The following is a 13,736-nucleotide window of genomic DNA, read 5'->3' on the forward strand; positions in this document are numbered from 1 at the left end:
TTCTGCATTTTATTGAATCTTAATAAATTATTTTCTCTCGTTTACCAAAATAAAAAAGGTTCGACATTCCAACACAAAAAAGACCCAGGATTATGAGTGCTGCTCATGATGACCTCCTGCTCTGATAACACTGTAGCTGCCCATGAATGACATCTTTGAGAAACAGCAGCATCAACAAACAGACTTACAGAGTCACAGTGTTTGTCACAGTACATGGTGTCTGTCGGTTTTTGGATCTGAAGCAGACGGCGACAAAAAGTGCTAGAAAGCGAGACCATGGCTGACGCAACTTTAATGGTGAGAGTGACACGATCAGAGGACTGAGGAACTCGTCTGACCAAAACCAGCAGAGATACATTCTGAAAAACGGTATATTTCAACGTATTATCATTTTAAAATCATGTCGTCTCCCAAGTAAATGGAAAAATATACATTTAATGACTTATAAGTAAACAACAATATAAGCTATCTATGCGATTCACTTAACAGCAATTCAGCTTTTTTTTAATTATTTTTTTTAAACATACCACAGGCATACTGTACACAAATACTTTAGTGACATCTGAGTTAACTGGATCTCATGACAAGAAAACAAAAGTGTTTCATTTGCATAACAGGTTAAAAGTAAACCAGGCTTCCTCTACCACTCACTGTGTGATGGATATTTGGAAGGACGCCTTGACAACATGACAAAAGGTATGTTGATGTTACACTCAGAAAAGAGGAAGTAGCACCTGTCACCTACCTAAGACTTCGACACATTAACGGACAACAGAAAGAAAAGACACTTGGTAGACTTGGAAACAAAATGGTATTGCTTGGTGCAGTTATATAAAATTAAAAAGGGGGGGGGGGGATGAGTCTTGGATAAAAATAGTACAAAGAAATCTTCACACAAGGTCCACTTATTAGCTTTTTCTTATCTCGTGGTCTTCCTCAGGAGAAGGATGAGGTCGTTCACACGATCTCCCCGTCATATAGGACCACCTTAGATCACGGATGCTGATGAAGCCCGTGAAACTTGAAAGACCAGGAAAAAAGCTAGTAAGTGGGCCTCGCGTTCAGAGTTTCTGGAGGAGGCGAATAAACCTTCACGCTCAACCCATGTGACAGGAATGTAGTGCAGCACGTTGTGTGACCAGGCAGCGTTTTATTTTTTTTTACTGTTCGTGTCTTCGGCAGAAATCCCATCTGTGCACTTAATTCTAGACGAGGAAACAATCACATCCTTCACACAGCAAAGAGTTCAAATGTTTACTTGTACACAATTCATTTCCTAAAGATCATTTGAGAAAGAAAAAAAAGAAAAGAGTAAACTATCACACCAAGCTTGCTGGTTATGAGATGCATTAACCGTAAAATCTTAACCAAATATCGATCAAAAAAGGCATGACGTTTGGCACCTTGCACCCTCCTGCGTGAGACACGAGATGACCCGGTGCATGTGGTGCTCGGCTTAATAAATAGACATTTAATAAAAACACATGTAAGTCTCTTTTTTTCTCATATTGCACATCCTAAAAGAACACTGAGGGAGATGACACGGTGTCATGTGGCATGACTGTGTAAACCATATTGACTCTGACCCTGGGATCGTATGTTTCTCTGCTTCTCTTCACCGCACAGAACAACCCGATCCACTTCAAGTAGCCATGGGATCTCCCCTCCTCTCCTGTGAGTACAATCTAAACAGCAAATAGAGAGCAGAAAGTGATGGCAGGGCTTTCTGCTGTGTGTTGAGCAGACCAAAGAGAGAAAGAGTGAGTGTCCCGGTGCAGCTGATGACGGTCCACCAGGAGGAGAAGTAGGACTGGAACATGAGTTAGTGAAGAGGGGGAAAACAAACCGTGGTAGGCCAAAGGCAACAGTCTGGTTTCAAAAACCGTGAAGTTGCTGGCGCCTGCTGCAGCATTAGGCCCTGCGAGACGACGTCATGCACAGCAGTTCATCCTCAGTGATAAATTCCGGACTCGGGTCACGTACACGCCTGAGGGCCGCTCCGACGCGCTCGCACAGAGTTTTAAGACTTGAAGACGTGCACGGCCCGCACTACGTACTGCCTGCAGATGGGGCACTCGCTCATCCTCTTTCCACATTTGGTGCAGGTTACCATGTGACCACATTCCAGCAGCACGCAGTCGATGATGGCGTCCATGCAGATGCGACACAAGTTATCATCAGCCGCCAGCTGAGCTTTGACACCATCTGTGGAAGAGAAGAAGTTATATTTCAGTTATATTGGATCTCTGCAGGGTCGTTAAACTGTGTGAAGTTCAGTAATGTTGTTCAGACGCTGTAAAGTACAACGGCACCTAACTTAAGCTGCTGCCGTCTGAGAATAAACATCCTTCACCAGTGTGTTCATTAGCACTTCTCTTGTATATCCCTACGCTCCAGCAGGTTTGTAGCTGTTATTTAGTATCAGTCTGTTTCTTACAAACTCAACAAATTCCACACCGGTTGTGCAAAATGTGCTTTTTCTTTGTGCAAACCTTTCACATGTGAGGGGACACTTTGAAATAACCTAAAACACTGTAGATCTGGGGGATCAGGTAGTGGTAACACAAAGCCTTAACAAAAATAATCCATATTTCTTATCTTTTTAACCCCAAACATGGAGAATAATAAGGTTTAAACCCATAAAACATTATTGTGCAGTGGAAATATTAAGTGCACAAACAAAGTGTCAGAAATGCCACTAGAAGGGAAAAACTATGTTCGTCAGAGAGGTGGTGACAAACTGATGGAAACTAAAATTATTACCATATAAACCAAAGAAAGCGATCGCAGCAGCACATGATGTTTATAGGAGTTAAATGTCTGTTTGCTGGCTGACGGCTCTCCGACCTAAATCTGTCTCACATCTTGTGAGACGGGAAAAAGTCAATGGAGCTGCAGCCTCGTCTGCTCGCCCTACACGTCGCACTATTAAATGGACTAATAGGATCCTCAACCTCTTTACGTCAACAAGAGAGCGTCTGTGAAGCTCAACAATGTAATTACACCTGATGGAGACTTGCTGCTACTGAAGTAACATGATGGCTCATCAAGAGGTAAAGGCTCTTAGAGAGTGCATTAATGACAGGCAGAGAGGCCGTCCTTCAGAATAAAATGAGAGGATGCACGCTGGATAAGGAACGCGAGTGACAGAATGTGGAGACACTGGATCAGGCAGGAGATGATGACTCGAGTAACCATAATGTGATGATATGCAGGATGATATGAAGGATCAAGTGGGAACAAATGCTGCAGCATGCCTTCACTGTGATCACATGATCAGTGCCATGTACAGTATATGCTCATGGAAGAGATGGAAATGGTTATGTGGCTTTTTATAAAAAACATCTTACCTCCAACTCCACTGTTGCAGAGAGGTGGAGGATATGCAACCACTTTATAAATAAAGAATAGGCGGTAGTAAAGAAATGTATTAGTTCAGGAAACAGTAAATCAATGTTGTTTTTCAACATTGAATCACATCACAGGAGGGGGCTAACTGCACTTAATGTTAATATTAGTGTTCACATTAAACATTGAAAATGTGATAATTAAAATACAATTACCTGCAGTTATGCTCACATTTTCCACTGAAAGAAAAGGAGATTTTTTTGTTTTGTTTGTTTTAAATCATATAAAACTTTAAAAAGGTTTAAAATGTGAAATTTAAATGCAAAAGTAAAAAGAAAAGAAAAAAAAAGGGAATCTCTTACTGGATTTTCTGTTCTGCTCATTTTCTCTGTAGAGTCGATGCACTCGCTCCAGCAGCTCCCACTTCTCGCAGCAGCCGGAGTAATTGACAAAGTTCCTGGCGAGAATCTCTTTCAGCTGGCGGACAGAGAGGTTCTCTATCGCCTCTTCATTGTCCAGATCAGACAGCGAGGCCCTGATCCTCCTCTGTGTCGCCGGACTGACCTACAATCACCACAGGAAACAGAGCTGCGGTCAACAACACCGACGGCATTCCTTGGAAGCCTCGTCAGTCTACAATAATCTTTGTTCTCCTACTATGAACACTATTTAGTACCGTTAATGTGCAAAGAACAAACAAGTATTGTACCTCCATTAAAGTTTCAGTGGGCTCCAGGTTCAAGAGAGATGCTGTTGGAGTATCCTCCTGTTCCTGTTTGAGTAGAAATCAACAGTTTAAATTCTCATCACAGCATTTAACATACTGGTTTAAACACCAAATCAATCAACAAGATTCTTATAGCTCCATATGACGACCAATGCCACGATAAAAGGACTTCACGGCTCTCTACTATCTAATTCTTTAAACTTGATATCTCATGAAAGAATGTTTAAAAGGAGATGTTTAAACACTGACTCAGCGGTTCATTATTCTCTTTGAAGGTGGAGGTCGGGAATTTGCCAGAGGAGAGTAAATGGAGCTACAGAACAGAGCAGACTGTTTGGCATGAGTGTATAGTTCTGTGTTATCTCAGGGAAGATAGCGCCTCTTTATTAATGTATCCGGCAGCGTCGCGCAGCTTGATGCCTGCCTCCACCACATCACGCTTTTACTCAGGCTCCACTCCTCAGAGAACACGAGCAGCAGCCCGACACAATCAAAGTGCCGAACCTTTAGATCTAATTCTAACATTTCAAACATGTGGAAGTACTAGAAAGCACTCAGAGAGCGCAGATTTCTGTCAAAGCTGCTAAATTTGTTATTTGAGAATAAAAACAAATATTGAGAAATGTTTCATCTGCATGTTGATCGACAGTCATGTCATCAATAGTTGACGAGGAAATACTGAAAATGCTAAAAAGGGGGCAAGAAAACTTGACAAAACCGCGCCATAACGCCAATATATTTAGTATTAATAACTTGAACAGTGCTATAAAATACTTCACACAAGAAAATTAGAAAAGGTTCCTGGATTTTGCCTTAAAATGTGTCCCGACCACTAAAGAAATACACATAACGGCTACGTTATATTCTACCTGTCTCTGTGTCGTGCTTTTGGGTTCAGGTCTGTCGGTTCCAGCGAACCTTACAGTTTCAAAGTAACGAATCCTTGAAGGAATTTGTTATTTCAAGAAACAAAAAGAACTCAAACCAAGAGATGGAAAAAGAGATGATGTATGGGGGATAAGAAGAGGGATGTTTTGTAGTGTTTCTGTTGTATGTTGCAGCTGTGATGCAGTGGGGAGTTCTCAACCTGGGCGCCCGTTATATAACAGACTCAGCCTATGTAACAGACCTAAAAAAAAAGCAAAGGGCTTAAGCTGCATTGCTGGTTACTGCCCTCAGACCATCCATGTACACACACACACACACACACATGTACACGTGCACACACAGCTGTCATGTACACATTCTGCTCAACACAGCTCTGCAAATCTGAGCTTCTGATCGTTTCAATGTAGGAAAAAGAATCCAATGAAATGCCATAGATTTTCTGGGCGAAACACGAGATCATAGAGACACAGAAGACAGGAAGTGAGGAATAAAGCATGAAATGCAATGAATGAAACAACATCTAAGAAGAAATGCACGAGAGAGGGCATTTGTTTATAAGGGAGTTGAAAGTCTCTTGACTTTGACACTTGTAAATAAACAGATTTCACCTTTGCAATTAATTATCTCGGATAGAATGAGGACAGATGTGAAGGAAGCACGGTGTATGCACATTAGAGAATGAGAGAGCGTATGCTTGTGTGTGGCTGCACAGTGCACAGCGTTGGCTCTGCATGCAGACACGCACTGAACATCAGCCGTGTGTCTAACCTGGCTGGTAGTCCCTGAGCTGTCACTTGGGCTGAGCACGTCTCCCTGAGAGGCGGAGAGGACCGACTGTTCGGAGGTGGAGCGCGTGGCGGAGGGGGGCGAGGCGGCGCGAGAGTGGGGGAGCGAGTGCAGACTGTCTGTGTCCTCTTCCCCTTCATCTTCCTCCTCATCCTCCTCCTCGTCCTCGTCCTCCTCTTCGTGCGTGTCCTCCTCTTCGTCTTCCTCCTCGTCCTCTTCGTCTTCCTCCTCGTCCACATGCACCACTGGTCTCGAGGTTTCCCTCGTCCCCTGATGGCAGATTACCAGGTCCACCAGGTCCTCCTTCTCCCTGCATGTGTCGGTGGAGATGTTGCGCAGCAGCAGGTACTGCCGCAGTTCTTTCACTCGGAGCTGCATGAGCCGCGGCCTCTGGAAGGCGGTGCTGCGCAGCAGGTGGCAGGTCATGCAGCAGCGCAGGTTCTCCTGAAGCACGGAGCACAGGGCGCAGAAACTCTTCTTACAATCACAGCAGACGTGCTGTTGGAGGGAGAAGAGAGTCAAAGACAGACGTGACGTGATCGGCTATACGTTTTCATCTTCAACACAAATCATTTGAGAGACTCTGTTGTTCATCATTTCTAAATGGGCCCCAACGTCTGACTTCTGTTAGCATATTAAAGTATTTATTCTCCAAGTCACTTGATGAATAAATTAACCATCTTTCATCTACTGAAAATTAGTTCACTGATTTAATGGGTCAAATGACGAAACTGAATTTACTGAAGCTGCGGTTTTTACTAATGAAATAGTAACGTTGTGTTAATGTGAGTTTTGAGGACATATGTTAATATTATAATAATCCATTAATCAATTAGTAGATCAGCAGAAAATGTATCTACAATGTTTAATTATTTAAGTAATTTAAGATTAAACAGCTTCTCAAATGTGAGGATTTGCTGCTTTTCGCTATATAAATATATATATTTACAGTTTATATATAAAAAACAAGCAATGTTACTTTGGGAAATGATGATGGGCATTTTTCATTTTGTTCCAAAATGTAATATAGATATCAGAAATAAAATTCTGATTGATATTTCTGATTTCAACCATATCCCCATAAAGCCATAATGTTAATAATGCATTTCCTAGAGTCCGCTGTGTTTGAGTGCACTCCCTTGACAAATGAAAACCCGCAAAACTAAGTCCCATCTGAGACAGCGGCTCATATCCTGTGTGCTCAGTTATTTTCTGGGAAAGAGTAAAGAAAAAGAGAAATAGCTCTGAGTGATGTTTGACATTTCACAGGCTTCACACCGTCTCCTGATACAGAGCAGCGGAGTAGATTGACACTTCAAACGGGCAGGAAAGCAGGTCAGCCGTGGCTGTAAACATTTCCTTATCACTTGTGCACAAACGTGCTCTGGTCCACCAGAATCTCATTTGCACCTCAACAGATACTTTTCTTCAATCATGTGTTGTTAATCCCCCCCCCCAGCAAGTTATTTTTTCGTACTATGAAAATATCATGCCGACACACAAATGAGTGCGTGTGTGTGTGTTTAGGGAGTCGACCTGCCGTCAGAAAGGCAACTTGTGTGTGGATGACGATAGAGCGATGTGTAGCAGACAGGAAGCTGGGCACTGCAGCGTTTTCATCAGTGTCTCACAGCATCTGACTGCCAGACAGATACACTCTGCCATTAAACTCTGACATGTTCAGCTGTGCAGAGACTCTGCAAATGCCAGAATGAATATGAATGGTGCATCTTCTTATAAGAACAGTGATTTCTCTCTTTTCTTTCCTTCCTCACATGCGTCTGATTTACAAGACTGCCAAACCATAAAGTTTTTATGGCAACTTACACCTTCAAGCAGTAGAAGAAGTATGCTGTACTTACTAAAAGTACCAATACAAGACCATACAAATACTCCATTATGTGCATGTATTATCAACAACATGTACTTAAAAATGGCCGTTGTTGCTGATACATTAGTATATATGACATTGTTAATACTGATGCACCAATATGTAAGCAGCCTTTTGTTGTTGTGGCTGGTCGAGGTTTTAACTAGTTTAATACAGTTAGGTAGTTTAGTCCAGTGTTTCCCAATCTGCGGTGTCATGAGAGCCCTAAAAGGTTGGGCACCTATGGTTTAATATTTAACAATACAGTGTGTTTCCTAGGCTTATCATATTTTCTTTTAATGTAACATTTAATCTGGAAGTTAGCGACTGAAGTAGACATGTGCAGTGGAGTAAAAAGTAATATTTCCATCAGAAATGTAGCGGAGAGGAAGTATAAAGTAGCGTAAATTAGAAAAACTCAAATAAAGTACAATTGCCTCAAAAGTGTACATAAGTACAGTACTTTAATACATTGTATTTAAATACTTTCCACCACTGCCTTCAAGACAGATGTTGGTTTCCATTCATATCAGTACAGCATGAATATTCTTATTGCTTATTTCTATCGCATGATACAAACATCCTCTCTGCGTCTTGTTTACTGGCTGTAATTCTGTTAACAGCCGTCTGTGTTATTACATTTCTGTTAACTACATGAGGTATATCCTTGTAAATATAAACTAAATGATTGAAATTGAAATCTTGCATTTCATTGTGAACCACCTCGATATTATTTTGGAGGTTGTTGTATTTAAAAGTTCTCTGTTCAGCAAGCGACTCAGTAATTATGAAATTCTGTGTTTCCTTGAATGCACCATGAGGGAGAGTCCCTGCTCACAACTGCACGCAATGATTACATAAAAGAAAAGCTGACTGAAGGTTGACCGTGAAGGATTACTCCAGCAGGTTTGCAGCGCTGACATGAAGTCATAGGCTAACACATGAACTGGTGGGTCTTTAGTTGTTATATTCCTAACCTCCAAATTCAGAAAAAGATTTCTCATCGTCTTTAACCACCATCACTTCTCACTGTATCGTTTTCATCCTCTACTACCAAACTCCTCACAACCACCACTGGCAAGTCTTCACTCCCACCTCTCTTGCTCACCTTGCGTCTGAAGACAGAGAAGGCCAGTCCGCAGGCCTTGCACAGCTGTCCGGCGCTCCCTGAGCTGGTGGGGGGGTAGGTGGAGTACCCTGCGCTGGGGGCGAAGCGGAAGGGCCCGGCCCCTGCTCCGAACCCCGGCTGCTGCGCTCGCACCGTGCCCGTGCCCATCACCTCGTTCAGCAGACCACAGCATGACGCCCACATGGACGATGCCCCCGCCTACGGAGTTCACCAACAGAAACACACATAAGTACACATTTTAAACTTTGAGACATCTAGCACAGAACTTTTTCGATGGCTTATTAAAGCGTCTCTTCGGCATCATCAGTGACATCATTTGTTACACATTTCCCCATAAGATCATATATTTGGAAGGATAAACCTTCGTTTGTTGTTTTGATGTTGGAGCGATGGACAGTCTGTCTTACACATTGATCCAAAATCTCCAAGTGGTGTTCGATTCAATTGAGATCTGATTAATATAAAGTCCACAAACATCACATCATTTATTATACTGATCAAACCATTCGGTCAGTGTGTGTGTGTGTGTGTGTGTGTGTGTGTGTGTGTGTGTGTGTGTGTGTATCCACACACTTTAAGTAAATTCATTAATTGGTCATCCGGCTATATCAAACTATTGTAACATATTGATTTAAAGCATATCACATAGTCCTTTGCTCAATAACACCAACATATGCTTAAGGAGATCCCTTCCCTTGAGAGAGAAAATGAATAAGAAGGAGAGCGAGGAGGAGGAGGGGGGGGATACTGGGCAGCACATTATTGAGAGTGCTCTGTAAGAGTCTTTGAGGTTAGAAATAATGAGACAGAAGTAGACTCTAAAAGCTCCTATTAATGACAATATCTAAAGAGAGCTGCGAGTTAAACTTTCCATTCACTGCCGAGTTTTGAACAATTTGATAAACAAATAGTCCACGTAGAGGCAGAGGATGTGCGTCTCAGCCTCGCAACACACATCTTGTCATGGGTCAAATATTATCTCCATGTGTCCGGAGGAAACATGTAAACTAGAGTTAAGTTGATGTGCTCAGCCTGTAAGTGCGTCAGATGTGTTTGCTGACCACAAGACGGGCCAGACTCAGGGAGCAAAGATGGCGTGATGGAAGCCACGGCTCCCCAGAGCATACTGATGAGAGGAGGAAGGAGGGGGCGGGCAGCGAGGAGAGAATATGTCTTCTGTTGTTCCCCAGCCTGCAGAATCAATAGCTGACATGAGCATAATGTAAGCTCTCTGTGGTTCCCGGCTCTATGCGGAAAACAATGCGATTCACAGGGTCCTGCCACGTCGCTTCTTAAGGCAGCGCTCCGCTCAGACTTGTCACATACACCCTGTGATCTGACCTCACCCATCTGCTTAGGGATTCGTTATGTAATGTGAGTAACGAGGCACTATATGCGGAGTCACGGCAAGAAGAAGGAAGCCCCTCCTGCAGTGAGACAATCAGGATGGATTTTCAAAGGTTAAATCTATTATTAAGCTGAAAATATAGAATGGTTTGTTGGCTGGATCAACACCATTACCCACAGACATCTTTAAATACCTTGTTTTGTCTGACCAACAGTACAAAACCTGCAAATATTCAATTTGCAGTGATATATATATAAACAGAGAAAAATCAGCATTTGAGAAGCAGGAAGCAGTGAATGTTTGACATTATTGCTTCATAAATCACTTAAAGGTTTAATCAATTACCAACATCCTTGTCTATTAATTTCCTGTAATGTTTCAGCACTGATATTTTGTGAATATTTGGCGTCTCGTCCTCAGTTAAATCTACCACAGCTCACTTTATCAGGATATACTCCTCAAGCTTTATGTGCACAATAAAACCATGATGCATAACATCTTGAATTATTTGCCCGTGGCATAAACTTGACCTGATGTTCAGCTGCTAAAAAAAAGTCTCCTAAGTTAGATACAGCCTCCCTGAGTGAAGCCACTAAAGAGGAATATTTACTGCATTCTCCAGGACGAGGAGCCGCTGCAGTCTGGCCATGAAATCAGTCTTATCTGGCTTTGAGCCAGCAGCACGAGTTCCCTCTGTCACTTCAATTAGCACACTGTAAACTCTGCAGGCAGGGAGTCCCGAACAAACAAGTGACAAGAGCAAACATCACATGTGGTACATTGTTTTTGTTTTTACTTCATTTATATTTCCTCTGCAGCACGAGTAAGATTAAGATATACCTCCTATCACCTTTGGACCCTTTTTGAGTGTCAGTTGAGATATTTGATCATACTGCTGCTGGATCATCCAATAGAGCCAACAATCCAGCCCTAGTGTGCACACAAACAAATAGAAAGACTGAGAGGGGAAAGCATAAAAATGTCACTGAGGTATATATTTAATTAGAAAAACCCCAAAAGGAAAATACATCAGCAATATGACGGCCTTGTGCGCTGCGGTGAGTCGACCTCGTAAAATTATTTTATGACGATCAAAACCTCAAAAATTGCATCGACACAGACAAGTGTAACCACATGGCACGGTAGCCTAGATGTGAATAAGTCGTCATTGTGAAGACTGGAGTGTTAAACTAAACAGTCTGACACGGAGAAGAGAGAAAACAAGTTATTACAGCTGAAAGGTTTGCAGTTCGTTAACAATAAGAACAAAATACATAAATGCAATTAAAAAAAAAAAAGAAAAAAAGGCACAACACCGACTACACAGCCTGTGGAAACAGTTGCACAAAGTATGTTGTGGCTCTAGGGGAGATTTCTAAAGTCTGACAAAATAACCTTGATGATGTCATTGGGGTCATTTCAGCTTGAACCTGAGACTTACATTATTAACAGAAAGCATTATAAACTGGAGGCAGCGGGGTTCCAATGAAAGATGCTATTTAGCTGCATTATGGGAAATGTAGGATCCATTAGTTAATCAAATGAATTTAACACCTGAAAAATGGTAACGGTACTTTTAATCCAATAATAAAGCAGTCCTGCTGAACGCTCCACTATGTTCTGTTCAGCATTATAAGTGGATCGTGCATTTTTTAGGCATCTGTATACCGATACACACCAAACAAACGGATGATGTAAGCGCTACAGTGTAAACAACTGTGCACTATCTTTCCATCATGTCTCTCTCTCTCGCATTTCATTTCCTCTTTCTCTCTGCTGAATCTTTTCCCCCCCCTTTTTTCTTTCTCTGGCATCAACTGGAAATGTCACTCCATACTGTGAAAAGTGAATTCAGCTCCCTCACTGTTGAGACTGGAGGGCGATGTCGGCACTAAATAAACTAATTAATTACAGTCTTTTGTTTTTTTTAATGACATTTTTATGGCATACTATACTATAAAAGGTTTAATAAGATTAGAATGTATTGATAGTACATTTTTGCACATGTATGTGCACAGTACCCTATCCACCCCCCCACCCCCCCCCCCCCCAGGGTTCCCCCAGAAGTCGCTCTGTAATTCGAACACTAAATGAGCCATGACTCAAAAAGATGTGCAGTGCTGTCTGCTGGAGCCCGCTGATCCAATGCAGTCTGGAGAGATATGCAGAGAAAAGTCAAGCTGCTACCAGCTAACTTTTAATTTGTGTCTGCAAATATACAGATTTACTCCAAAAAAAAGACAGGGGAGGGTTTAGCCTGGAGAACACTGTTGGTGCAGAAAAACAAACAGAAATAAAACGGCTGCGGAGATCGACCTGCAATAACAAAACCTGACGGGACTATTTTACAGCAACCACCACCAATCTGTTGAGCCCCCTGACTCTTTTTATAACCTCAGACTTCTTCACCTACTTTAGAAGTGCGCCCTAAGGGAGTTTAGTCTCATTTGGAATAATCATGATAGACTGTGTTACATCTTATAAATCCATCAGAGATCTGTGAGTATTTGCATCCACGATGGGTTGAAAATGAAACAGTAAGAGGGTTTTAAATAGAAAGTATTTATATATAACATTATATACATGTCAAAGGTCTATCCCTGATTAAAATGGCATTGATAACACATACTGTGTAGCGGTCTTTACCATTTTGAGATGTATGCGTATGTATTCAGCTAACGTAATTATTCCACAGGGGCAGAAAAGCTGCTTTTCAATTCAAAACAGATTAGTCAATAAAACACCACGTCCATTTTGTTTTCCTGGGACACGGGGACACTGTCCACCAGGAGGGAAGCTAGCGTCTTCCACAATAATGTGACAAACAGGATTGAAGTGCTTGACCAACGGCATACAACGATGTAGTATTGAGATATTTGCATAACATTCAGAATTGTTCATTGTGAAGAATGTGTCAGTGTTGCATTATTGTTGCGTTGTGTGATCGAAGCTACTTTTTGTTGAGTTTGAGCAACAAGAAATCGTGTCTTATGTGATGGCGGCTTTAACCTACAGAACATTGTAGAGACTGTAAAGGCTTCATATACCACTGCCACTTATATTCTCTTCACTGCATCATATTTTGTGAGTTCTTTGAGTTTTTATGCTTCGTTTGTGGAGGGAGTTTTGCAAATGTATGTACTACTATGACCAACATCGCTTTCACAGGCCTTGATGAACGTTCTCCCTTAACTGCAGATGTTTTGTTGATGTTTAGATATAAAAATAAATAAATACCTGACCAGGCAGAGCGGAGTAGCCGGATAAGCTTGCAGCAGCTGCTGCTTGGGGGAAACCCTCCAGCCTGGCACACAAACTAAAACTTAAATTTCACTATGAAATGTAGCGGAGTGAGATGTCTCACAGTATAAATAATACTACATGTACTTCAAACCAGTGCTTAAGTTAGGTACGTGGGTGTAAATATACTTAGCTAGTCTGCAACTCTAGCTATAAGAGGTTTTATTTGCAAAATGGGGACATAATCCACATTTTAAAGTCCTCATTGATGCAGCTTTAAATAAGAAGCATCCAATCTGCTACAGTGTGACCGCAATAACAAGTGATTATCCTATTCTTCATATTGTGTACACAGTGCTAATGATGACGATGAAGATGATGATGATGATGGTTGTAGCAG

The 13,736-nt window shown here is 41.8% G+C and overlaps 1 protein-coding gene and 1 long non-coding RNA gene across 8 annotated transcripts in view; one reads left to right on the forward strand and one right to left on the reverse strand.

The window, feature by feature from the left end:
- Positions 1–274: 274 nt before the first annotated feature.
- Positions 275–13,736, reverse strand: part of rnf34b (ring finger protein 34b) — a 14,477-nt gene continuing 1,015 nt past the window's right edge. Inside the window, exons 1-9 of one of the 7 annotated variants that reach the window (XM_029444654.1) lie at positions 10,937–11,003; positions 10,707–10,818; positions 8,728–8,946; positions 5,732–6,247; positions 4,058–4,120; positions 3,711–3,912; positions 3,564–3,587; positions 3,351–3,392; positions 275–2,205 (exon numbers count right to left, since the gene is read on the reverse strand). In XM_029444654.1, the coding sequence (XP_029300514.1) occupies positions 2,021–2,205; positions 3,351–3,392; positions 3,564–3,587; positions 3,711–3,912; positions 4,058–4,120; positions 5,732–6,247; positions 8,728–8,946; positions 10,707–10,745 (1,290 nt within the window). In that variant the 5' untranslated portion in view covers positions 10,746–10,818; positions 10,937–11,003 and the 3' untranslated portion in view covers positions 275–2,020. Of the gene's footprint in view, positions 2,206–3,350; positions 3,393–3,563; positions 3,588–3,710; positions 3,913–4,057; positions 4,121–5,731; positions 6,248–8,727; positions 8,947–10,706; positions 10,819–10,936; positions 11,027–13,736 lie in introns of those variants that run through there. The other 6 variants (XM_029444655.1, XM_029444653.1, XM_029444659.1 and 3 more) reach the window with 6 other exon arrangements.
- On the forward strand, positions 604–5,737 carry LOC115016693 (uncharacterized). Its single transcript, XR_003833177.1, has 3 exons — positions 604–696; positions 1,627–1,674; positions 3,743–5,737. It is a non-coding gene; the product is annotated as an uncharacterized LOC115016693 (long non-coding RNA).

Source organism: Cottoperca gobio, chromosome 12 (genome assembly GCF_900634415.1).
Source record: "Cottoperca gobio chromosome 12, fCotGob3.1, whole genome shotgun sequence".
Lineage (NCBI taxonomy): Eukaryota > Metazoa > Chordata > Actinopteri > Perciformes > Bovichtidae > Cottoperca > Cottoperca gobio.